Source organism: Myotis myotis, unplaced genomic scaffold (genome assembly GCF_014108235.1).
Source record: "Myotis myotis isolate mMyoMyo1 unplaced genomic scaffold, mMyoMyo1.p scaffold_m19_p_5, whole genome shotgun sequence".
Taxonomy (NCBI): domain Eukaryota; kingdom Metazoa; phylum Chordata; class Mammalia; order Chiroptera; family Vespertilionidae; genus Myotis; species Myotis myotis.
Window position 1 is genome coordinate 38,073,125 of NW_023416357.1, and position 26,122 is coordinate 38,099,246.

A 26,122-nucleotide genomic window follows, 5' to 3' on the forward strand; every position below is an offset into this window, starting at 1 on the left:
TTGGTGCGGCCCGGGACGGCATGGCTGTCGCACTCCGGCCTCGGAAGCAAGCCGTCCTGCGGGCGCTGCGGGCCTTGCTGTGTGCTGGGGTGGGAGGCTCTGGCTCCGCCGGCTGCCGCTGCCCCCTCGGAGGTATCCGCGGGCTCGCGCCGTGAAGGCGGGGAGGGATGGGGCCAAAGGGACCTTTACACCTCAGCGGGCATCACGTTGGAGAAGCATCAGCGCCACGGCCACTTACTGGCCTGGAGCAGACGAGCGTGGCTTCGCGCGTGTGTGCCACGATGACCCCTGGGTGTCGTGGACACCCACGTGCCTGGGAACCAAAGGACAACCGGGCCGGGGTCTTGACCTTGGCGCTGCGGCATCCCCTCGGAGGGGGCGACGTTGCTCACCCCTCTGGGGGGCGGGGCCTGGCAGAGTTGGGGGGCAGAGTCCCAGCTCTGCAGCTATCGATCGATCGATCGGAAAGACCTTGAACAGGTTCCTTCATCCCTACAATTAGTTATCCCTTCATCTCTTCGTGAAAATGAACTTGAAAATGCCGATGAGGGATACAGTATGGAACCCTTTGTATCAGGCATTATTCTAATGTATTTACAGACATTCCTTTTCTCCTTACAACGCCCAGTGACCGGGTACCATTCTTTTCTCCATTGACAGGGGAGGAAACAGCAAGTATAATGGCTCATGTGCCCGAGGTTAGAGGGAACTGGGAGGGGAGGGATTTGAACACAGGCAGCCCCACAGTAGAGTTCTGCTGCCACCCTTCATGGGGACTGGCTCTCCATACAGCAATCGTTTTTGTTACCTTTTCAGTGCAGTGCCCAGAGCTTCTTTTGGTGGTAGATTCTTTGGCCACAGCCTGGCATCCTAAAGAAGTGATGTTTCCCAAACTCATCTTTTCTGCTAAGCTGTGGCTAGTGGTTTCTGATCTATCTTGAGGTTACTGAGAGTCCACATGCGAGAGGCCATACTCCTCATTTCACAAATGACAGGCCTGGGGATTCCAGTGGTCACGCTATAGCTTTTTCCACTGCACTGCATGCTTCTACCTACATAAACCAAAATGAGATATTCCTGTTTTGCATTTAAACAATAGCCTTAAGTTTGTTTGTTTTAAAATCCCCTTGTTGTCCCTTAACCAGATGGTGAAAGTCTATTTGTCTTTCAGATCCCAGATCCCTGCATCCCATCCCCATACACAATCATTAGCTCCTTTTGCACACATAAACATAACGTGTCTTGCTGAGGATTTGCATTATCTGGTATTTGGAGATGGTTTTCCCCCCCACCAGGGTGACTGTTATATTTGTACCTATCTAGATGAATTATTTACACTAAGTGAATCAGTTATTAGAGACAGTCCTGTTATTTGCCAAGTATAAAACAGTCAAAATGATATTAGTCTTTTCTTTCTCTATTTTTTAGCTAAAAGATATCTACTTACAGATAATGTTGTGAAATTGAAAGAATTTCAGCAAAAGAAGGTGGCTATTGCGTACAGTCTTCCTGGTACCAGAGGTAATTGAATCTGTTTTGTTAATTCTTACATTGTTCTGTCATTCAAGTTTTCTTTATTTCTGTCCCTGTTCAGTCTCTCCTTCAATGTCTCAGAAAAATTGAGATGACTTGTTCTTAGTTTCCTAGTCTACCCTGACATGCACCTTTCATCTCATTCTCTACTACTGCAGAGTCTACAGCTCTCCTTTTATTCCTTCACCCAGAATCCCAGAGAAATACTAAAACCAGTCCTCCTGATCCATGCCACTCAAAGGTTCATGGATCAGCAGCCACTGGAAGGTTGATTGGAATGCCAAACCTCAGGCCCTAGATGACTTGTATGCACAATGAAGTCCAAGAAGAACTGCTCCAGATGACTGGTGTTCAAACTTTTTGATGAAACCCTTAGTAAATACACTTTATGTTACATCTCCAGTCCCCACATACATAACTATATATAAATGCAATAAAATGAAACAAAACAGTGCTACATGTGATGATACATGTTCATATTTTCTACCCTGTGCTGGAAAAGTCAATAGGCTAAAACAAAGATTTATTTTAAACCTTAGCAAAATATTGACAATTATTGAGGCTGGGTGATGGGCACATGGGAGGTCAAACTACTTTTAGGTAGTTTGAAAACTTTTATTATAAAAAGCTAAAAATGCAACACCACCACGTAAGTCCTAGTCCTTTTCAGCATCTGAGAAATCTTGTTGCATTCTTTCCCCCTCTCCTGCACACTGAGTTTTTTCCCAGTCCTTTAAATCCCTTTATAAACACAGCAAGACTCCTCTCTCCTCTCTTTTAGTTACTCTTTTATTTTCTTTATTCATTTTTTTTAGCTCTTCTTCCTTTACTGTCAACTGTTTAAGAGCACCTATTTAACACTTCTTGCTTCTCTTCACTCACAGTCCAGCCCTCTGGAAATCAGTCTTCCTTCTCTGCTAATCATCTATATATATCAAAGCCTAACATGCAAATTATCCTCATGGGAGTTTGACAGGGAGACCGATTGCTCGCTATGATGTGCGCTGGCCACCAGGGGACAGCGTGGAATGAAGGAAGGCCCTGGCTGGCAGCCAGGGAAGGGAGGCCCTAAGCCAGCAGGTGGACATCCCTCTCGCAGTCTAGGACCCCTCGCTCCTTACCACCTGCCTGCTCGCTGCTCCTTAGCACTGCCACTGCACTCACCAGCCGTGAGCCTGGCTTCTGGTTGAGCGGCGCTCCCTCTGTGGAAGCACACTGACCACCAGGGGCAGCTCCTGCATTGAGCATCTGCCCCTTGGTGTTCAGTGCACATCATAGCGACCTGTCATTCTGGCCGTTCAGCCGTAATGGTTGCTTAGGCTTTTATTATGTAGAATAGATAGTCAGTCATGTGTTACCAAATCCATCACTGTTTCAGGTAACTTTCTATAAATATATCTTGTCCTCTTGACTAGACTTTGCTCTTTCAGGGTAGGAGCCATACCTCTTGTGTATGAATATGTGATAAGCACTTACATCTTGATTGGTTAGTTTTAAAATACAAATTACATCTGTTGAAATTTTGGATTCTTAAGGTTTATTAAGAAGGACTTACAAGGCCCTAGCCAGTTTGGCTCAGTGGATAGAGCGTCAGCCCTAGGACTGAAGGGTCTTGGGTTTGATTCCAGTCAAGGGCACGGAGCCCTGGTCAGGAGCGCATGCAGGAGGCCTCCAATCCATGTGTCTCTCTCCCATCGATGCTTCTCTCTCTGTGTCTCTCCCTAAAAGTCAATGGGAAAATATCCTCTGGTGAGGATTAACAAAAAACAAAACAAAAAAAGGATAAAGAAGTACAAGACGTAAAGTCATCCCATTGAAATCTTTTATATTGGAAATTATTTAAAACTATTTAATAGAACAAATCCTCTTAACTCTAAGAAGAAATAGAAGGAATGAAAATAAGAACAATAATGTCTGTGACTTACTGGCAGTTACTCTGCTGGCTCTGTGCTAAATGCTTCATGTATATTGTCTCAGGATAACCCCATGAGGTAGGTGTCATGATCCTAACTTTACATACAAGGAATCAGGTCTCACAGACAAGGGTCACCTCATAGCCTGCAAGTGACAGAGCCTAGATTTCAGTCCAGGTCCTTCTGTCGCTAAAACTTTTAACCATTATGTGGTTCTGCAAGTAAAGATGGGATGGTCCACTACAGTATCAAACCCAGTGGGCCTTCTTTTCTTGTAAATCCAGAGCAGTGTCTGCCTCAACTTCCAGATCTTGCATTTTCAATGTATATTGTGCCACTTCTTTAAGCAGCATTCCTGCAAAGCTCTGAGCCTTGGAGCAAATCCTGTGGACTTTTCTTGGCAGTTTCTGTTACTAAAAACGGCTCTGCCTTTTGGTGCCTGCCTTGCCTCTCACCCCGCATTCTGGTGAGAATACAGTTCCTTCCTAATGCCAAGAAGCTATGTTTCCTTTTGGGGTGTGATGGTCCCCACAGTTGATCAGACACAAGACAAGGGACAGAGACAGAGTATGATCACCTTGAAAAGAGTGACTTTTTTATTTACCCCTATGCATTCTATAGTCCCGCAGTATGCTAACAACTGAGTAGAGAGAGACCAAGAGGAATGAAAGAGAGGCAAAGATGGGCCAAATGAAAGCGAGACAGACTATTTCTGAAACATGTTGTGGACATTTTCCTTTCAGTCTTCCTGCTAGGTGCCCTGCCAATTAATGGTTTAGATATCTTGGTTACATTTTCTTTCTTTTTTCTCTCTCATAAGTCTCCTATAGATACAGTTCTTTGGGCTAAACCTCTGGGATACTTTCAAACTAGTGTGCATAAGAATTATCAGATATTAAAAAAACTAGAGGCTCAGTGCACAAAATTCATGTACTGGTAGGGTCCCTAGCAGCTGCCGGCTGCTGGCCAGGGCCTCCCTCCCTTCCCCCGGCCAGCTCCGCCCCCTGGTCGAACTCCCGGACAAACTCCCAGTTGAGGGGACAATTTGCATACTATGCTTTTATTATATAGAATACATATTCTTGTGCTCCTGTTCCCAGAGATTCTGTGTTGGACAGTCTTGAGTGGGGCCTGGACTTTGCCCCTGTGACCCAGATACTTTGTGTCACACACCATCTCCGACACTGCCGGGGTCCAGCCCCAGTGGTCCAAGGGTTCCCAAAGGTGTGGACAGAGTCGGCGAAGAATGAAGGACACGGAGACAGCGTTCAGATGATCAGCATAGCCAGGTTCTCTCTTTATTCTAGGTGGATCCTCCTGTGCCTGGCTGAGGCCACAGAGAGAGATCCAGAGGCAAGCTGAGCCTTTATTTTATAGTCAGAGGTAAACAAGGTAGTGGTTACCATAGTTACACTGTTCTTGTGAGTTTCACTTGTTTTGGTAGCTCTTGCTGCACCTCCCTCAGCCTATTAGCTTCCCAGATAAGATCTAGGGAGAGTCATAAGGTCAAGCCTAATTATGCTAAGAGGACTATGCCCTCTAAACTGGGACTTGTTTGTGACTTTGCCAACAGGTCATTCCGAGGCTTAACCCTATAGCCGCGCCCCACATGACACTACTCAAGGGCCCATGATGGGAGCTGCGAGGCTGTGAGCCCCTCTCAGTGCCCCTTTTTGGTGTGTCAGGTTCTGGCTTCCCTTTCTCCCAGTCAACCTCAGTGATGGTCACCCTACTGTACTTTCTTCCAGAAACCTATTTGAGCAGCTTGGAGGAGAAATTGACCCAGAACAAGCTCATCTTAAAGGAGGAGCTGAGAACCTTACTTCATTTATGTGAGTCCCGCGATGATGTGGAACTGGCTAAACATGTCATTTACAGGTGAGGCATTTCCTTAGAATTCTGCCAGTCTTTGTCTCTTCTTACTGTGTTCTGTTTCCTGAGCAACTTCCAAGGTTTAGGCATCACCGATGACTGCCAAATCTCTTGTCCAGATGCCTGCCCTGGGCTCTAGACATTTATATTCATTCTTCTAGCAAACACTTACTGGGTTCCTACCAGATGCCAGGTGCTGGGATAGAAAAACAGGTAATACATTCCCCAAGAAATCAGCAGTATACTCACTAACTCCACTTAGACGTCCCTTAGGTCTTCACATTCAACTTACACAAATTTCTTCCTTTTGCTGTGTTTTCTATTGCACTGACCAGTCACTCAGGGCAGATATCTGTGAGCTTCTTTCCCCTAATCTCGTTTGTTTCCCTCCCTGACAGGATAAGAAATCCGACTGCTTCCACATTCCTGGTGTCTCTCATCTCTAGCCTTGCTCTCTCTGTCCCTGTTCCCAGTGTCTTAGTTCAGGCCTCAGTGTCTCTCGCATGGATGACCAGTGGATTCCTAACTAGTCTCCCTTTTCCAGGCGTATGCCTATTCTGTGGTGTCTGATCCCTTGTCAGAGTTTCCCATGTCAGAAGGAGCTCACACAAAATCATAGTCTGCTGTTAAGAAATCCAGCAAAGGTTTTGCTCCCTTGGGAGAAAATATGGGCTTCATTTCAGAAATTAAGTTCATTGCTTCTTTTCACCATTCTTTAAAGATATATTTCCATACATGGGCCTGCATTTATATTATACATTTATAGGGATAAAGATAAGGTATTCATATATAGAATACTGGAAGAATATATACCGAAAGTTAACTGTGGTTCTCTGGGAATTACACATTTTACATTTTTTGTTTGTCTAAATGTGTACTTTCTGATTTCTCCAACTTGTCTATAGTGAACATTAGCAATTTTATAATGTGAAAAAATTAATGTTATTTTTAAAAAGGACATTTAAAAACTAAGTACAGAAAAACACCAAAAAAGTAGGAAGAACAATATATTCCAAGTTCTGTTTCAGGTGTCTCTAGCTGCGTAACAAACCACTCCGTGGTTTAAACAGCCATTATTTATTATTTCCCAGAGCTCTGTGGGTCAGGAATTGAGGCCCGTCTCAGCTGGACGGTTCTTTGTTGGTGTAGTAGACTAAAGTCACTTGCTCATCTGCAGGTCACTGGGCTGAGCTGGAAGGTCCAAGAAGGCTTCACCTGCATTCCCGATGCCTCAGTGCTCCTCCACCTGGCCCTCTCCTTGTAGTGTCTCACCATTCGTGAGTCTAGCTTGAGCTGCACTAGCCCATGGTCAAGTGGGAGCTGCAGGCCTTGTAGAGCTGCCCAGTAGTGGCACAGCTTCATTTCTGATACATTCTCTTGGTCAAAGCAAGTGTCCGGCCAGCTCAGATTCACAGGGAGGGGAAAGGATTCCACCTCTAGATGGATGGATGGAGCAGCTTGCTCATGCAGGGAGAGGAGGAATTAATGGTGGCCCTCTTTGGGCTTATCTACCACTTCTAAGAAACCACTGTTAATATCTTGATATACTCTTCACCCTTGAACAACACAGGACTTGGGGCGCCGAAAATTCACATAGACTTAAGTTGTAAATTAACATCGTGGATTTATGACTGCAGATAGAAAATACATCCCTACCAATTATTTTCATACAAAGATATTATGATTTTGATAGGATCTATTTTACATAGTTGTAATTATTACTGTGAAAAAAATATATATATTTTTGTTTTCTAGTTAGTATTATAGCATAAGTGTTTTTGCTTGTTAATCATATGCTTAGGAACCACATTTTAAAGCATATACCATATTGCATTGTATGTTTGGTATTTTAATTAACTGTGCCTCTGTTGTTGAATGTCTAAATGATTTCTAACTTTTCATCAGTATGAATAGTGCCATGATTTATACTGGTGAAACTGTACGCATAAAACTTGTTCTTTATTTCCTTTTTGGGTTCAGAGGGAGTGAACATTGTAAAGGTTGTCAGGATAAGCTGCCAGGTTATTTTCTGAAATTTATTGTGGTTTATAATCACACTATACCAGCAAACCTAATTCTGTTATTTGTAATGATTAAGTTAAAATCATTAAAAATAACAGTTGTAGGCTATGTAAAGAAAATAATCTTATGTAGTTGAATCATTTAAGACCCTCTGGATAGCTTTACTACCCAAAGCTATCAGATGTTTAAAAGAGAAATAAAGCAGGATAAAAATTTGAACACTCTTTCCACTCTGTTTTTCTTGTGAACATTCAAAGTATGACTCATCCTTCCTTTATTGATGCTAATACTCTCTGCTCAGTTGCTGCCCTTCACTCTACTTGTGGACAGCTGGGCAAGTGGGAAGATGGGTGGGCCAGGGCCTAACCAACCCATCTCCTCTCTTCTGAGACAGGCGGCCCACAGCTGGGAAGAAGTATAGGGAGCTGAAATATAAGGCCTTTATTGGGCCAAAAGTGATGAGCAACCCAATCCCATCCTAATATTGACCATATTGGTTTACAGAGGGATTTTTAGATCCTCTAACTGGAACCAGAAGGTGATACATTATCTCTGTGACTTTCTAGGACTTTTAATTAGAACGAATGTCATTAAAATTGAGAAAACTTTTCTTTTTGTTTTGTTTTGAATCAGGCATAAGTTTCTCATGAGACTATTTACTGAGATATATTGATTTTTAAAGATGTTTTCCTCAGCGTGTCTTATATTTTATATGGAAGACTAGCTGTGTGCCAGGCATATTGCCTCATTTAATCCTCACAAAAACTCTGAGTTCTCTTCTTAGCTCCATTTTACAGATAAGGAAACTGGAGCCCACAGTGATTAATCTGCTCATGGTTACAGAGCTGGGATTTGAACTGATATTTTGGAATGAGAGTTTAAAAATCCTTATTTATTACACTATATTGCCTTTTATTTTAATATATATTTTATTGATTTTTTACAGAGAGGAAAGGAGAGAGATAGAGAGTCAGGAACATCAATGAGAGAGAAACATCGATCAGCTGCCTCCTGCACATCTCCCACTGGGGATGTGCCCGCAACCCAGGTACATGCCCTTGACCGGAATCGAACCTGGGACCCTTCAGTCCGCAGGCCGACGCTCTATCCACTGAGCCAAACCGGTTTTGGCTATATTGCCTTTTAATAACTTATTTTTCCAGTTTTATTGAAGTATGATTGACAAAAATGATATATATTTAAGATGTAACAACTTGATACTTTGATATAACTTAATTCTTAACTTTGTAATGAAGCAATGAATATTTTTGTAGCTTCTGTAATTGGAATTTGAAATGTACCTTTGTACATTTGTACCAAAGTACACATTGCCATTCTATTTGGCAGTATATAAGCTTAGGATGGACTATGACCTTCCTCGGTGATTTCAGCAGGTTAAAGAATATTCTGTTATTTATTTATTTTTTAAATCTTTGTTGTTGAAAGTATTACATATGTCCCCCTTTTGTTCCCCATTGACCCCTTCTAGCCTGCCCCTGCCCCAGGCCTTTACCACCCTGTTGTCTGTGTCCATGGGTTATGCTTATATGCATACAAGTTCTTGGATTGATGAGTATTCTGTTTTTTAAAGTCAGAACTGTCCCTGTGGTATTTGGGATTTATTCACATAGTGAATGAATCTTTCTCAAATCTGATTTACATGTAATTTGATTTACATGTAATTTGTGTCTAAAGCACAAAGAGTTGGCTATTGAAAGTGAAGTGGTGCTAGCAGTTTGCAGAGCTGTGGTTCTAACTGGCAGGCTGGCCTCCGGAAGAAATCTCAAGCCACTCTCTTTGAAATTTGCCTTTTCCTAAACCTGAATTTTTAGCTCACATATGTCTTTCCCAAGGTGAGGATTATCTGCCATCCTAGATGTAGATGAAGCAGCCTTGACAGGGACAGAGCAGCACCCCACCCCTTATCTTGCTCCTCTCTAGTTGGGCCTGTACAGAGACAGCGCATTCTGATGGGCTCACAGATGCAAGACCCCTGCTCTTCTCTGACATATGCTCCCACTCAGTCAGTCCTATTGGGTTGTTGGTAAAGTGAGAAGATGATTACAATGTACATTTTCCTCTCTTTTATTTTACAGAGTGAGTGGGCCTCCAACACACCTTGTTTATTTATTTGTTTACTTAAGTACCTAAGGTATTTCTGCACTCCAGGATTCCTCTGATTATCTTCAGTCTGCAAGCTTCCCCTCCAGACTGTGAGAGTACCTCATTTTTTGTGTGTCCCCAACACCTAGCCAAGTGCATGTCTCGGCCTGTCAGTTCCTTTCCCTGCGTCCCACCATTTGGCTCATTGAATCATTTTTATTAACAGGTACTATGTAGAGAACAGAAATGTCACACTGGGAGAGTATAAGTTTGGACCACTTTTCATGAGGTTGTGCTACGAGTTGGATCTTGAGGAGTCTGCAGTGGAGCTCATCAAAGACCAGGTTATTGTCTTCTGATTGCCTTCCCTGCCAAAGTGATTTCCTTGTGCTGAGGATAAGGTGTTTTTCATGTTAGGAAAGGCATCTATCTCCCATATACACATTTTTATTAGAAAAAGGCTGCTGGGCTGAATGGATGAGCTGTTCCCCGCATTTTTAAGGTTTCTTTGGAGCCAGTTCCTATGAAGAGGTAAAGGTCTCTTTATACAGATGTGGAAGAGGTGTAAGTACAGATTGCAAGGTATCTACCTACCTTGGATGTGTGTCCACCTGGGACTGACATCCTCCTTTTGAGGTGCTTTTGCTGGGGACAGTTTAAGACAGGTTGCTGTTTAAAGCTTGCCTTTCCTGTCCTTCACCTGTGCTTCTCTCCTCTTCTTGTACTTTACTTCTGGTTGAAAGCCACATTGTAAAGGGACTTTCCATTTTTAAAATGCTTTCACATATTCCAATTTTCTTTTCCTAAAAACAGTAATAGCAATAATTATTTTTAAATTATTTATTGAATATTTACTATGTCCTCGGCTTAAGCACTTTATATGTTTCATCTTTTTCCCACAATAGCCCTGGTGAGCGAGATACTATTATTATTTATATTTTACAGAAGAAGAAACTGGGACTCTGAGACAGTATAAACTTATCTATTGTCAGAAGCATTGGTTAAATTTTGGGGCTGGGCTGGCCACCTGGGACATGTTAGTATTTTTAGGGACCACCATAACTAAGTTGTCCTTGTGCCTGTTACTGTTTTTCCTGTAAAGGGTTCTGTCCGTGGTGGAGCTGTAACTCTCGGCTTGCCCCTCCTTTAAGAATACCCATGCATTAGAAAGATGACCATAGTATATTAGTAAGCAGAGAAAAGGTGGTTTCAGAACAGTATGGAGTAGTTTGAGCCCATTTTTTTCTAAAAGAAGAAATATTCATACATATTTACATTTCAGTGTATATGTATTAAAAATATGGAAGGATAGACACTGAACTGCTGCTTATCTTTAGGGGATAAAAGTGTAGGAAATTCTCATTTTTTACTTTAAACAGTTCTGTATTGTTTGACTATTTTACAATAAGCAGGTCTTAATGTTGTAATTTAAAGAAAACAAAAGTTTTACTATAATAAATCATAGCCATGAGTATAGTGATAAAAACAAATAGAAAGTGAATGTAAAGTTTTGTTACAGTTTTTAGTTACCTATGTGTGAAACATTCATGAATGGGTGAGCTTCCTGGAGTGGGATAAACTGGATTCCAGTCAAATGACATAAAACCTAATCCTGCTTCCTCCTAACTTGTTATGTCCCCTCCCAGAATCCTGTGGTGTGGCCAGTGCGGTAGCCACTAGCCACATGTATCTCTGGAGCCCTTGGACTGTGACTATATGTATAAAAGTAGGTTTACAGTTGCTCATTTGGAAAATAATAATAAATAATGATACAGGAATAAACTGTGTTTTGCGTACTTACAACTGTAAAACTACTTTTGCCCCACCCTGTACATGGTGTATTTCAGATATTTGATATAAAAAGAAGAATGAAAAGTACTTTTTAATGTTTTTTTTAGTATTGATTACATGTTGAAATTATATTTTGGATTTAGTGCATTAAGTTACTTTATTAAAACTGATTTTACGTATTTTTTACTTTTTTAAATGAGGCTACTTGAAAATTTAGAATAGCATACATAGCTTGCCCTTGTGGCTTGCAGTATTTTTCTATGGACAGGGGTGCTCTGATGGCTTCCCATCCCACTTAGAATAGAACTCAGACCCCTCATCATTATCTAATGGGCCCTTTATGGTGTCTCATCTCCTGCCACCACCCCGGCCCACTTCATTCTGGACCTTGTTCTTTCTCAGACGTGCCAAGCTCCTGACCTGAGACTGGAATGCTCTACACCTGCATCACTGAGCCTTTCTCCTTTACTGCATGAAGGTCTCTTCTCAGAGAGCCTTCCCTGATCCCCTCCCATCACGTGCTCCACCCCTCTGTCCTGTTCCATTCTTCTTCATGGCTCCTATTGAGACTTTAAGTTAAGCTCCACAGGTGATAAGCCCACTGGTGTTCAGCGCAGGCTCTGTGTCTTGTGTGTCACTTTTTGCTCTCAGCACCGAGACAGGAGCCGCATAGTGGGCTCTCAGAAAGGACAAACGGAGCAAGGCATCCAGCGGCACATTTGATAGCATGGCATTCAAGGTGCTGAGGGAACCTGTTGAGAACATTTAAAAATGTTTTAGTGAATAATTATTCACTAGATAATAATTATGATGACTAAAGTGAATTATTTCAAAAAGTGAACAATCAGCTCTGTTTTGTTTGCCAAAAGAAGGTACTTTACCAGTGGTCAGCAAACTCATTAGTCAACAGAGCAAAATATCAACAGTACAACGATTGAAATTTCTTTTGAGAGCCAAATTTTTTAAACTTAAACTATATAGGTAGGTACATTGTTATTAACTTAATTAGGGTACTCCTAAGGCTTAGGAAGAGCCACACTCAAGGGGCCAAAGAGCCGCATGTGGCTCGCGAGCCGCAGTTTGCTGACCATGGCTTTAGACATTCCTGCCTTAGTCCTCAACCGTACTTCTAGCTGCCATTTCATGTTGTTATGCTGCCACCCAGGTCCCAGGACCACCCCACCAGTGTTGATTGGCTTGTTTCTTTTCTCCTAAACATGGCAGAATCACCGTTCATGAATATGTTTTTCATTGTATTTCTGAAGAGATCTCTTACCAGACCTCTTGCCTCTTGTTAAGTATACCCATTGCCAAAGGCACAGCACCCAATAGAGTGGGCAGCATTTAAATTTTTTTGTAAAAGAAATCCTTGGTGTATCAGAAACTTATTAGAGAATTCAGGAGGCCCAATGAATAAGGTGTGCATAAAAATAAGTCCTGGACAGATAAGGATATTAATTCCTTAATAGTTTTAACTTTCAAACAAACTGTATTGTTTTTCTTCATTAGCAATTACGAGGTTTCTTCTCAGACTCTACGTCATTCAATATTTTGATGGACATGTTATTTATCAAAGGAAAATATAAAAGTAAGTATTGTAATTTATGTTTGCTGAAAAATTCTGCTCTCTTTGCCTGTGTACCTGTTAGAAAAAGCAATGGCCCACACAAACGTGACCTGAACATTCCTGAAGAGTACCTGAATCAGGGAGACCTCATTCTTTATGTGTGAAAACATTGTTGCATCTTATGTCATGCCTTAAACTAAACACCCCGGATTTTACTTATGCTGACATTATAATAGGTTTTTAAATATTAGGTCTTCCTGTGTCGTTAATTTTGAAATGTAGTTCATTGCTAAATGACTTTGATAAATAGCTTTTATTGTGCTAAATACACCTTTTAGTAGATGGTGCTGATTAGAACTCTGCGGATCAGCAGTAGAGCACTCTGAATTCACTTGACTATATTTAAGAGCCGGCCCTCTCCTGACTTTCGGCAGGTGCTTTGGAAGTATTGATCGAGATGAAAAACCAAGATGTGAAGTTCAGCAAAGATACCTATGTCCTTGCTTTTGCGATTTGCTACAAACTGGTAAGACTATCTCCTGTTAACCTTTAGAACATTGTGGATAGTGTTTGAAAAAGGATTTGGTTTTTTTTTTCTCTGCAGTAAAATTCAGTTCCTCGGAAATCAGTTTTCCATCTGGTGCAGATATTTCCATTTTAAATGTGTTCATTTTTAGAAAACTTAAGTTAGCCATGTCAGACAGTTTTATTATGGGAAAAGCAATTTCATTACTGTCACCCTTCCCTGGCAATTGTATAGATAGTGAAACAAGAAACAGTATGCTGGGCTCAAGCTCTGCTTTCGAGTGGTCTTGTTATAAGGCTCTTGCTGGACTCGGGTAGGCCAGTCTTCTCTGTGGCCCTCTCCATGGAAACCTTACGTCCTTCATTGGCAAACTCAAGGGCTGCTTTGTCCTCATCTGTGAATTTATCTGTAATCACCTAAGTTGGAATCTCCTCCAACATCCCTAATGCTACGCTATTTGTCATGTATGTGACACTTGTAACACTGCCCACTGTTGCACCACTAGAGTGTAAGCTCCTTGAGGCCTCTTGGTATGCCAGCACCTAACACCGTGCCTGATACACAACCAGTCTTTAATAAATGTATGTGACATTAAAATGAACTCTCTGAGGAAAGCATGACTTATAAGTCCATATGTCATTGCTGTATCAGGATTGTTTCTTACACAGAGAAACTCTCTTCATTATTTAATGAATGAATGAATGATAACTGAAATGGTACATTGACTTAAGATTCAATGACTATGCTTAACTATAGTCATTCATGCCATTTAAACTCTGGAAACTTAGCAAAACCTTCTTATGTGAAAACAAAGGAACACCAGGCAAGGTAGAAGAGCATGGGCCACTGGACTTCCCTGAAAGGTGAAGCAGTATCAGTTTTCCCAAACAAGAGAGGTAGTTGGGTTGCAGTGGAAAGAAAACTAACGTGGAAATGGAGAAACTTGGAGTCTAGTCTCAATTTTAGCATCAACTGGCTTTAACCTGGTCACTTTCCTCATTTGTGAAATGAGGGGCTTGGACTCAGGGGTCAGCCAACTTACTCTGCGAAAGGCCAGATAATAAATATTTTAGGCATGCAGTCTCTGTCGCATATTTTTTGTGTTTTTATAAACTTAAAAGGGTAAAAAACATGTTAGTCATAGGCTGGATTTGGCCTGAGGGTCATAGTTTGCTGGCCCCTGGGCTTTTAGATGCTCCTTACCAAGCACACCTTTCTGAGATCCTGTGAAACAGAAGCCAGCAGAACTCACAGCACTTGAGCGTCAGCTATTCAGCACGGTGACACCCAGTCTTCTGACCTACTTAGAGAGGCCTCCCTGAGTGTATACTGAAGTGGGGAGAACTTACTTCTACCACTGACGGAGGGCCAGAGGACTTTTGTTTCACTCAGAGGAATCTGGAAGTGAAAATCGAACTGCTCAGCCATTCCAAGTTCCAAGCCAGTTCTGGGAACTGTCCTCTCTCGTCAAGTTCAGGATTTACTGTAGGATTTGAGTTGTGAGTTATGTCATGTCAGTTGTACATAGATGCAAAGCTGATGCCGCTCTCATAGCCTAGTCCACCTATAGCATGAACCAAGGAGAGGATTCAGCTTTCCCATTGCTGTCTGCTGGCTTGTGCTTCAGTCACATTCTTGGAGGGGTTTTTGTTTGTTTGTTTGTTTTTAAGTTTTCTGATTATCTGGGATTCTTTCATGATTAATGTTCAAATTGGTGTTCATGTTTTCAGATATTTGACTTATGTGGATATTTTCAGATTGGAAATCCCCTCAGGAAAAGTTGTCCTGTGTTGCTGAGCTTTCCTCTATTACGTGATATGGTAGTAGGCCAAATCTTTATACTCTTATGTTATGGGACTGATGTCTAAAAACCCATCCACCCAGATACAAAGAGACCTGTATGTTTGCTGGTGAAACTGCCCCAAGTCAGAAAATTGACAAAGAACTTTAAAAATAAAGTTAGTTTAGATTTGAGCTACTAACATATAGATAACCTGGTCTATTTGCAAATAGTCTCTATATGGATCTTAATCATTTAATAGGCTTGAGGTAGGCTCTGGGATCTTCTTGCAAAAGGAAATCTGAAATACTGAGCACTGTTAATCATTTTATTCAACTTAAAACTTCATGGCATTTATTGATTGAGCAATCCCATCTCCTTCTAGAATAGCCCTGAGTCTTTTAAAGTCTGCACCACATTAAGGGAAGAAGCCCTAATCAAAGGAGAAGTCCTTGCCAGGAGAGCATGCTATTTTGCTGTGGCACTAGCTCTGAATCAGGTAAGGCTTCGGGGTGTCCATACCTGAATTGGGAATGGGAAGGATGTTACCGCGTTCATTTCTTTTATTTATTTTTCCCTTCTGGCCGTATCAAAGAAAATAAAGAGACCAATGCCTTTGGTGCCATTGCAACCTGCATCTATACCTATGCCTCCGAAGAGTGTTTCCATTTACAGTTAAGGGCATGACATGCATTGCTATTTTGAAGGGACTGGCTAAGATCCTGTGAAGAATCAAAGGGGGAAGCTGGCCTCTGAGAGAAATTTCTCAAGTAATGAAAATGAAAATTTTAAGTAATCTATTTACTATATGATGTTCTTAGAGAAAGTGTAATTTAATGTTCTCCAAAGCTGAAACACCTCAGATGACTGAGGACTCCCACAATGAGCCCATTGTAGAATTGGGTCCATCATATACTAGTAGTTCATAGTTAGCCCCAAATACTCTTATTTGGAAGAGACTTGAGTGATCTTTTAGCCTCCCCCTCTCACCGGACAAATGGAAACAGCTGAGGCCCAGAGAGAAGACAGGACCTCCCTGTCTTCACACCTCAGTGAAGGACAGTTAAAGCTGGAACCCTGGAACACCTCCCTTGAAGAGCCCCTCCCAAGATGTCCTACTCCAAAGCCTAAGAAAATGTGAACTACTTTATGCTACAAATATGCACAGGCTTTATTCTCCCTGGCCATTGGGAATGGGCATGGAATTGGTTTTCAATGAAAAGTCTCTTTGCTGCTGCCATAGTGACATACTGCTTCCTGCAAATATGGCTTATCTACGTAAGTCCTTGATTAGCTTCATCTTTGCCACCAAAAGGATCCAGAGAACTTGTCATTACTAGTCCTAAACTCTGTTACATCATTGTAAATGGGAATTTAGGTTTTGTACTTCAGGTTGTGCCCCTCACCTCTGAGAATTACTCTGTGGGCTCCTTCTGAGAAAGGCAGCAGTGGTCTCCTCTTACTTCTTTAGACAACCTGTGCTCCATCTCCAGGATTCCCACCTCTTCTCTGGTCTGAGGTTTCTGCTATGTTCTAATTATGTCAGAGATTGTCAAAGATGGGTGTGTTGTTGTTTTTAAAGCTCATTCCAGTGGGAGAAGGGGAAATGTAAACTTTATACCTCCCTCTTAAAAATTGTAACTTTGGTAGGGTGTTAAAACATTTAGTAACATGACACTGTTGGACACATTTTATAGAATGTGCATTCTTGATTACCAAAAATCTCTTTTTCTTTGTGGATCTCAAAACCCTGGTGCACCACGAATAGGACTATCCCGACGTCTTTAAATGATCTTTATGATAGCACGGTAATGTTCATGTGACTTAGGGTATGATTTGTTTTTCTTCTTTCTAGAACCAAGTGGAAAAAGCTACATCCATTTTTTCTCAAATCATGAAGCCAGAAAGCATAATCTGCGCTAATTTAAATGTAAGTGACTTCTTTATGGTTTAAAGAAAGGCTAGAAATGTACTAAAATGATGTTTAGAGTTTTTCTCTGTGTATAATGACTTGATCTCCCAAGGGCTTCATTCAATTTATTCATTTATTGAGCTCTGTGAAAGTTACAGTATGGCCCCTGTGAGAGGAGTCAACACAACCTTTGCTTCCGGGAGTTTGTTAATAGGTGGGAAATGTGGATATGCTTAGGTATTAGACATGGCTAAATGCTACAGGCATTAACACATGACTACAGAAAGTGGTAGATATAGAGAGAAGGGAAATAGACCCTCCAGTCTCTTTACCAAGACTTGAGAGAAACCTGTGTGCAAATTGTATCCTATCCATGTACGTAACTCATGGAGTATATCTGTACTGCATAAAATAGTGCTCACTCAATAAAGGTTGTCTGTGTTCATTCTCATGCTGCTAGCTAGCCATGGCCCATCTGCCCTGGTGAATAGAGTCACCTATCCCTTCCTTTCCCAAGACTGGGTGTCTAAGCAGACAGGTCAGAGTGGGTGGGTAAGCCTGAAAAGCTCATAGGCTCAAGCAGGTCTGGGAGGCCAAAGTGGCAAAGGTCCCAAGTCCAGAAGTCAGGCTATTTGGGCAGCCAGTAAGCCAAACAGACTTGGGGGCCTCCTCTGCCAGCAGGTGCCATATGTATTTTACCTTCTCTGCTTACTACTGGATATGGACAGCTCTGGGGATCCCAAGTATGTAACTGCTTCTGAGAGAGAGAGTGGCCTGCAGATACCCTCATTTCATGATTGGACAGGAGTAGAATTGCTAGGATTCCAAGTGGTTCATAGCATCATAGGAAGGAAATACAGGCGAGTGTGGTGAGTGGAGTTTTATGTGGACTATTAGAGTTGATGTGAGTTTGTGGGGATCAATGATTGGTGGTGAGACGTTGAAGGGAGTGAGATTGGCAGGATTTTAATATAATTTAGCTAAGGTACCATCCTATATACTTTATATTTGTTGGTTCACTTTATACAACATTGTCAGGACTATATGTCTCCATATTATACATGTGAAAATGACGATTCAAAGGATAAGTAAATTACCCAAGTTCTCACAGTTAATTACATAGCAGAGTCAGAGTTTTAACACCAACAAATCTGTTTGACTGCAAATCCCAGGGTCCCCCCGCTCCAGACCTGCAGGGATAAGGGCATGTCTCTTCTCCGGGACTGCTCTCTCAGCTCCTCCTGAATAATGAAAAGAATACAGGACTGGAAGTCAAAAATGGAATCTGCTTTCGTGCACATATTCCGTGCCCATGCCTTTAGAGTCCTCGTCTAGTTCAGGCCTTGACTATCTCTCTCAGTTGTTATGAAAATGTAGTAATTTTTTTTTCCAAATGAGAAAGTGCTTTGGTGGAAGTAAAACATGAGCCTGTTGAGAGTGAAGCTGTCCACTCACAACAGGAGGAGAAATCTGAGCGAGGTGGGGAGCGCACTCAAGAGCCAGGCGCTGGACCAGCCCCTTTTCTCTGAGAGCTGGAAGGAAAGGCAGCTGGTAAATGTGGTGGAATGGGCATGATTCAGGCAAGGACGTTATGAGGAACCTTGAGCTGATCTTGACTATGAATCATCTTGATTGGGTCACAGATTTATCTGTTGTCAGGAAATTTAAAGATAGTTTTATTGTTTAAAAATTTTCACTTGGGAAATTTTTCCAAATGTCCAATCTAAATTTCTCATATTTCAATATAAGCCTATTTCATCTTCCTCAGGACTGATGAAAAAAGAGATGGCTGACATTCTCAGATTTAATAATCTTTCAGATTCTGGGTATCTGTTATTAGAACAGGTTTTTTGAAAAAAATGATTTAATGGGCCTAGCTTCTCCAAGACTGAGTCATCTACTTGGAATCCTTAAGGGAAATTTGTTAATTTTTAAGAAATGGAAACCTGACAAGTTGGCTGAGTAGAGAGTCTGTTCAATCAGTAATAGCAGGAATAAATGAAGTTTTTTTTCCTGATCTACTTTAAAAATTACGCCTTATACTAAAATCTTTCTCTGCTGCCAATTGGAATTTGCATTTACCCAATTATTCCCCCTCAATTTCTTTTTATTGAAATTGCTCCTGCTGCCAATATGACCCAGAGGATCTGGTTTCCCATTTGCCCAGCTATATGTGTTACATATTGAACTAATTTAGCAGATAAAATCAAAGCACATCTATGTTGACTTTGCCCTTTTAGTCTAAATTTAAACCCATGCATCTCAAAAGAACTATGGCCCCATCTTTAGCAACACTGTTCAGTATCAAAGGATTAATTTATACTTTCAAATATGTCTGAAAGTATCAGATACCAACACAGGGTAACTTTCCACTGATTCTATTTTATTTCTGATCATTTCTCTAGAAATCTGGTAGTCTCCAGATGGAGACTAATTTTGGAATTGAATTACCTTGCAAGGGAATTGACAAGTGGTTAGTTTTGCTGCTTTTATCATTTATTTATTGACACAGGTGAATGCTTTAATGCCCTTTTCTACTACTCACCAAGGTCACCCTAAAGTTCTGGCTCATGCGGGGAAGTCCTTTAGGCTGCACAGGTAGGAAAGGAGACAGGACTCACTGCTCATAAAGCCTGTTGTGGCAGCACCTCACCTGTACGCATAAAGAATTGCTTTTGGGTGGGAGCAATGTAGACTCTAAAAACACAAGAGTCTGTACAAATTAGAGGTTTTCTCTTTGTCTCAGGTAGAAAGCCAGAGGTGGTCAGTCTAGGTCTGGTGTGACATTCCTTGATATCCTGAGGGACCCAGCCTCTCTCTGTATTTCCACACCACCATCCTAAGCACAGGACTTCCATCCATTGTGTTGCTATTCCAGCAAGAAGTAGGAAGACTGGAGAGGACAAAGAAGTTACCACCTTTTAAGAGTGCTTTCCTAGTTGTCTCAACCAAAAATTGGTATTTATAAGTTATTGTCCAGAACTTAATTCCATGACCTCACCTAGTTGCAAAGAAACCTGAGAAGTAGAGCCTTTGAGTTCCATACGTCACAGCATCAGTTAAAATTAGGGGGTTCTGTCATCAAAAAAAGAAGGGCGAATAGATATTGTTTATAGCAGTCTCTACCATGCTATGATATTCTACTTCAAATATAGCAAACTTTAAAAAAAAAAAAAGAATAAAGAAATGCAAATTTCTGGCATGGCTAGGGCTTCTTTTTGGTCAACGGTATCTGATGATTTGTCAGCATTTCCCAAAGCCTCAGAAAATCAGAAGTATGTGTTCTTTTAATAGTTTTTCTTACCCAAGTTTCCCTTACTCCTTGCTAATTCAATTTTCCTAGCCTTTTGTTTGACATCTGTAAGATTAAAGCAATGTGCTGTGCCCTGCTTTAGCTTTTCTTAATTGCACCCTGAGACCTCAGTTTGAAACAAGCTCCTAGCTTCAAATGTTCTCTTTGTCTTTCATCAGTAACTGCCTCATCCATATTGCCCTTCATCAGTATATTCATAAGGTATTGAACCTTACTCTGGAAATCCCTACTGAATCAGAGATAGTTGTTGGAGACAAGGAGAGAAATTAGGAAAAAAGAGGAAGAAAAGTTGAAATCTTACAGGAGCACATCATTAAAAGTTTGTAGTATGGAGCTCCAGGAGGTTTATCATTGAAAATGGCGTGCTCCCCTTCTTCATTAGTTTGAGGGTCTACCAGGTGCCAGGCACTGGAGATGTTGCATTTAATAAAAGTAGATTTGTCTTTGATTTCAATAGAACAGTCCACTGCCAACCAATTTCAGTTTTTATTAACAAGGGTGTTAAGAACTATTAAGAGTGGCGATTTTACCCTCCTTCCAAATTATGAGTTATCTTGCTAAGGTTTGGGTGCTGGTAGAGTATATGAGACGTCAGGAAGTGAGGATGTTGTTTACGCACAGCAATAGGAATAGCAAGAATATTAGCATTTTTGCATCAGTTCCCTGAGCCTCAGTTACATGGGGTGATGTGAAGAGGTCTACAGTATATGCCTCTTGTACACACTGGGTCTTACATTTTAAGAGAGGAACCCTGAATTTGGGGAACCCAAATCTGTTATAATGGGCAGTAAGCATCCCTGCCCTTTGCTCTGGGTGAGACACTGTGTCTGTCTTCCCAGACTGTTGGTTATGCAAACATCCTTGAGAAGATAGTTTGGAAAAAAGGCTATCAGTGCTTCTGCTCAAATGTGAGAGACCCTGGATGGTTGTCTCCCAAGAGAGGGTATGCTCATGATTTTGCCTATGCTTTGGGACACTGAACTTAGATCAGGGCCTTGGGATTTAGTCTACTTAGGATCATTCCATGCGGTTCTGCAGGACCAAAGGTAACCCCTTATCCTATTCAGTAGCTCAACAAACATAAAATGTTAGAAATGGACTATTGAGAGAACTTAGCTGGTTTGGTATATAAAAGGAATATCTCTTCCAAAAAAATTACCTTTCCTAAGGATCAAGAGCCTTAAAAATGTTTATAGCTTTTGACTTTGTAATTTCACTTCTGGGAATTAAGTCTGAGAAATTAAGTTTATTTTTTAAAAATGCATGCACATTTATCAATATGATAAAGCATGGTGCTAATTTGTTTGGTGCATTATTTTATTTATATGATGAATTGCTATACATGCACATTCATCATTATAAAAGAGGTGTTCTTTTGTTCTAAAATGTCTTTTTAATGTTGTAAGATAATGCTCTTTGTGTGATAATTGATAAAAAGAAGAATCAAAATCTGGGGAAAATTAATATATTTGGAAGATAATGCATTAAATTACATAAATTCTGAGTTATTCTCATTTTATTTAAACTTTTCTATATTTTTCCAATTGTTCTAATAAATATTGGTGATAAGGGGGAAATGTGTTGCTTTTCTCTTATGTTGTTTCTGTCTGATGGAAGGCAGTTAGTAATATCATTTTGAAAGCCAGGTGCAGTACCCAGTTTTGAAAGTTCCTAAATAGAGGTGCCTCACTAGGATTTTAACCAGCTCCCACTGTTACCTGCAACAGCCTATTCTCCTGGAATTTCTCAACCAAAAATTAATAAATGAAAAAAGGTAAAGGTATCATTTACCCGAGAGCCGAGATTGTCTGATTGTCAGAGCCTCCGAATCTAGAGGCTATAGGAAGAAAGTGATAGTAATGTCACTTGGGTAAACCTTCTGTGTGCTAGCATTTTATTTAATGTCCACAGTAACTAAAAATGTGAGATGTAAAGTTTCCCCCCCCCTCATTTTACAAATAAAGAAATTGAAAGAGAGATTAAGTACCGGCCAGTGTCACACAGCTAATAATTGCCAGTGCTGGGAATCCAGCCCCAAATCTGTGTTCTCTCCATTTCTATCCTTAGGCAAGTGTTGCATTTGTGGCATTTTGATTTATCCCTGGAAAACAAGTTTTTGCTGGCGGACATGCATTTGAAGGATTTTTTTTGAACTTGTGCAAGCAAATGGTTAGGAAATAGCATGAAAACGGGGTAGATGCCTATAAATATAGGCTTCTGTAACTGGCTCAGTTTTGTTTTACTTGTCTTTTTTTTATTCAGCTTATGATCCATATTCAGTCAAATATGTTGAAAACCCTGATAGAGATACTAAAGGATGCCACAGAGGAAAATGTATCAAAATTTGTGAAAAAACTTAAGTTCTCAGAAGAAGTGGTAAGTATGTGGTTGCTGCAGAAATCATTAAAAGGTGAAGGGCACACTTTAAAAAGGCCCCTCCTTGTCCTGGCTGGTGTGGCTCAGTTGGTTGGGTGTTGTCCTGTGCACCGAAGGGTTGCCAGTTGGATTCCCAGTCAGGGCATATACTTGGGTTGCGGGCTTGATCCCCAGTAGTGGGTGTGCAAAAGGCAGCCAATCTATGTTTTGATCTCACATCGATGTTTCTCTCTCTCTCTCTCTCTCTCTCTCTCTCTCTCTCTCTCTCTCTCTCTCTCTCCCTCCTCCCTCCCTCTCTCTCTCTCTCTCCTTTTCCCTTCCTCTCTCTCTAGAAAAATCAATAAAAAAATCTTTAAAAAACAAAACCCAGGGAAGGCCACCTCCTTAGAGAGATGGTCACATAGGGCAACCTCTCTGTTGTTCCTATTGTCAGGCTTCTCTCTGTGGGTACAAAGATTTTTTCCTTCAAGCATAATATATCCTCTAAAATGCTAGGAAAACTTTTCCCCTTTACATTATTCTTCCCCCACACTGTTTTCATGGGTCCCAGCCCTCTTATTCCTCTCTCCTCAAGCCTCCAATCCCTTCTCCCCACTCTTCACTCTCAGTTGATGAGCTTGTTTCCTGCCTCGTGGAGGAAACAGGAGCAATCAGAGGAGAAGTGCTGCCCATCGACAGCCTTCTTGTGCTCTCCCTGTCTGCTCAGCTTTCCCCCCCGAAGCCGTAGCGGCCGCTCCCAGTTGTGCCCTGGAGCTCATCCCCTCCGACCCACTCCAGGGCACCAGTTCTTTTTAAGAACATTAAGAAGTGCTTAAACTTCTTATCTGACAGTTCAGTGGGGAGACCTTGTTGGAAGGAAGGTGTGCAGGGTTATGATGTATTTAGAAGATGACCAAAGGATACTAGTATGGTAGGGACCTTGATTACAATTAAATTTTCATCAAGAAATATTGTTAGGTTATATTGTTAATAAGTATTGAACTAAACAAAATGTTAATTTGTTCAGAAAGTAGCTTCACATTCTAATTTAGAGCTCACCCATTTTTGTAGAATTAAATATCATTCATATACTTATGACTCTAATATTTATACCTGTGGTCTAGACCTATCCTCCATGCTTCATTCTTACATATCCAACAACCTCTTGACATTTCCACCTACATGTTTCGAGGAATCCAAGTCATGCCCAAAACAGAACTCTTGATTTTCCCTCTGCAGATCTGTCCTCCCATCTTCCCATCTCAGCTAATGACATCACCCATCACCAAGTTATAGAGCCCAAGTTGGGAAGATGTCTTTGATTCCTCCCTTTCCTTCACCCCCTCAACAATAAATTTTTAAAAGTTTAAATCTAAAATGTACCTCACATACATCTACTCCATCTCTGCTATACGTTTCCCAGTACATCATCCTCTCATCTGGGCTAATGTGGGGGCCTCCAGATCAGTCTCCACATTCTCATACCCACCAGTTCTCCACACAGCTTTATTATAAACCGAAATCAGATCATGTCCCAGTTTGGACCCTCTGATGGCTTTTAGAATAAATTCCAAAGAACTTACCATGGGCAACACCAAAGCCAACATGCAAGTGATGATTGCAGGAAGTGGGAGGAGGAAAACCAGGCCAGAGGGAAGAGGGTGCAAAGGAAAAGCAAGCGGCCTGTAGAGCTGCATGTACTCTGGGGTACAGAAGTCCCTCATACTTGTTTTCTGTCATTAACCTTGGCCAGCAGGACACTGAGTAACAGGGACATGGCCTCACCTCTTCTTGTGAGAATCCGCACATTCAGTCTGTCTCCCAAGACTGAAGGTGTCTTCATTCTCACCTAAACACACTGAAAAACACCAGAATGGAAAGTGTTCCTAACCTAACATAAAATGTGTTGTTGTTGTTTTTTTAAAGATTTTCAATCTCTGAAAAAATGCAGACACAAAAAACAAACTTACCATGCACTATAAAGCCCTATGTAATTTGGCCCTGCTTCCTGTTCTGGTCATTAAATTGGGTAAACTTGTTCCATTTGTACCATTTAACCCTCTCCCCCCACTTTTAAAAGACATTGGGCATGATTTTCAAGCACTAATTCTGAATTTTGTGTGTAGCTTGTGGAGTCCCTGAAGCTAGTCATACCTCTGTGTCCCCCCCCCAGTACCCTGGTACCTCTTTAGGTACACGCTTACATTTCTGTCCCTGCTTCTTGGAGGATAGAAAGAACAAGGGAAGAATCTTCCGTAGATGTAATGATTTGCTTTTTTGTGTTTTTCCAGCTGGCTAAAGTGAGGAGAAAAGTGAAGGATGTGCCTGCCCTTCTGGCCACCTTTGACGAGCTCTATGGGAAACTGCACATAAACGGCCAGGTCACCACTCACAGTTTGGATGCTCTGCTCTGCCACACCCCCAAACAACTGAAGTCCCACATGGTACTCATAAACAAGAGGACAGTTAGCCGCCGGACCTTCCAGCCACTCAGCCAGTCCTTGTGGGCTGAGTAACCTTTAGTCCATCCCCCCGTGGGGTGGGTCTGAGGTGGAGGGGACTTGCTTGTAGTGAGTTATTGGCATCCTAAGAAATCAGGCACCGAACTCCAGTGGACTCTGTACTAGCATCTGGTCTCCTTAATGTCCGGGTTCATTGAGTGCTGGCTTGCTGACCTGGGAAGTTAATCCATTTGAGGTCTAGATACAAGGGTCAAAAAGCTGAGCTCCCTCAGAAAGGCTTGTTCTGGTCAACTGCTGAGGATCCTTGAAGGAATATAGTCAGAGCCTGCAGTCCAGCTTCCAGCACCCGTGCACCTGATAAGCAAAAGTGGAGGGAATTTCACTGTACACGGTCAGTTCTGACTAACTGAGGAGATGGTTACTTGCTGAATTCAGACATTCTGAACCCCAAGGCCACCGTGCTGGGAAGTAGCTCAGGATTTTCTCACTGCTTCTGTCATCATTTACCCGTGACCCCAAACAAAGGTACGTGGGCCCTCATTTGCCATCTGTAAAATAAGAGTGCCTGTAGGCATCGTGTATTGATTTGAATTTTTCATTCAAGTTTCAGTAGGGTCAAATTTTCTCAAAAATTAAGAAAAATAAAAACGGTTCCAAAAACTTCTTAGGATTATGTTTTGTTTTCTCAGCAGTACAAACAAAGCCAGAATTTAGCTCTCGGAACTAGTCAGTAAGCCAACATTCAAATGATGACTGCTTTGGTCATGGGCAAGCCATGTGCTTTTCAAAATAAGTACCAGTGAAAACCACATAATGCTCTCTGGATTGCTTAGTTTTCTATGTGGGTCATAAGTACTGTATTTGTTTCTATAGTTCATCTAGTTTGTTAATGGGTTTCTCTTTTCTCTTTATGGATTTTTATTTTTGGTAAAAAATAAATGCATCACAACAGCAGGTCAGCACTTCCTCACAC

General features: G+C 41.4%; 1 protein-coding gene across 3 annotated transcripts; it reads left to right on the forward strand.

Annotated features, from left to right (window-relative positions):
- PTCD2 (pentatricopeptide repeat domain 2) lies at positions 1-25,812 on the forward strand. 3 transcript variants are annotated; one of them, XM_036310359.1, is made up of 9 exons: positions 1-132; positions 1,429-1,521; positions 5,195-5,324; positions 9,670-9,787; positions 12,744-12,822; positions 13,236-13,327; positions 16,963-17,037; positions 22,595-22,708; positions 24,979-25,812. In XM_036310359.1, exons 1-9 carry the CDS (start codon positions 21-23, stop codon positions 25,201-25,203), a joined length of 1,038 nt encoding a protein of 345 aa, XP_036166252.1. In that variant the 5' UTR covers positions 1-20; the 3' UTR covers positions 25,204-25,812. The 3 variants fall into 3 exon arrangements, with proteins under 3 accessions (XP_036166252.1, XP_036166254.1, XP_036166253.1); XM_036310361.1 differs by lacking the exons at positions 1-132; positions 1,429-1,521; positions 9,670-9,787 and adding an exon at positions 15,493-15,606 and having other exon boundaries at positions 5,196-5,324; XM_036310360.1 differs by lacking the exons at positions 1-132; positions 1,429-1,521; positions 5,195-5,324; positions 9,670-9,787 and adding exons at positions 11,134-11,169; positions 15,493-15,606.
- Positions 25,813-26,122: the final 310 nt, after the last annotated feature.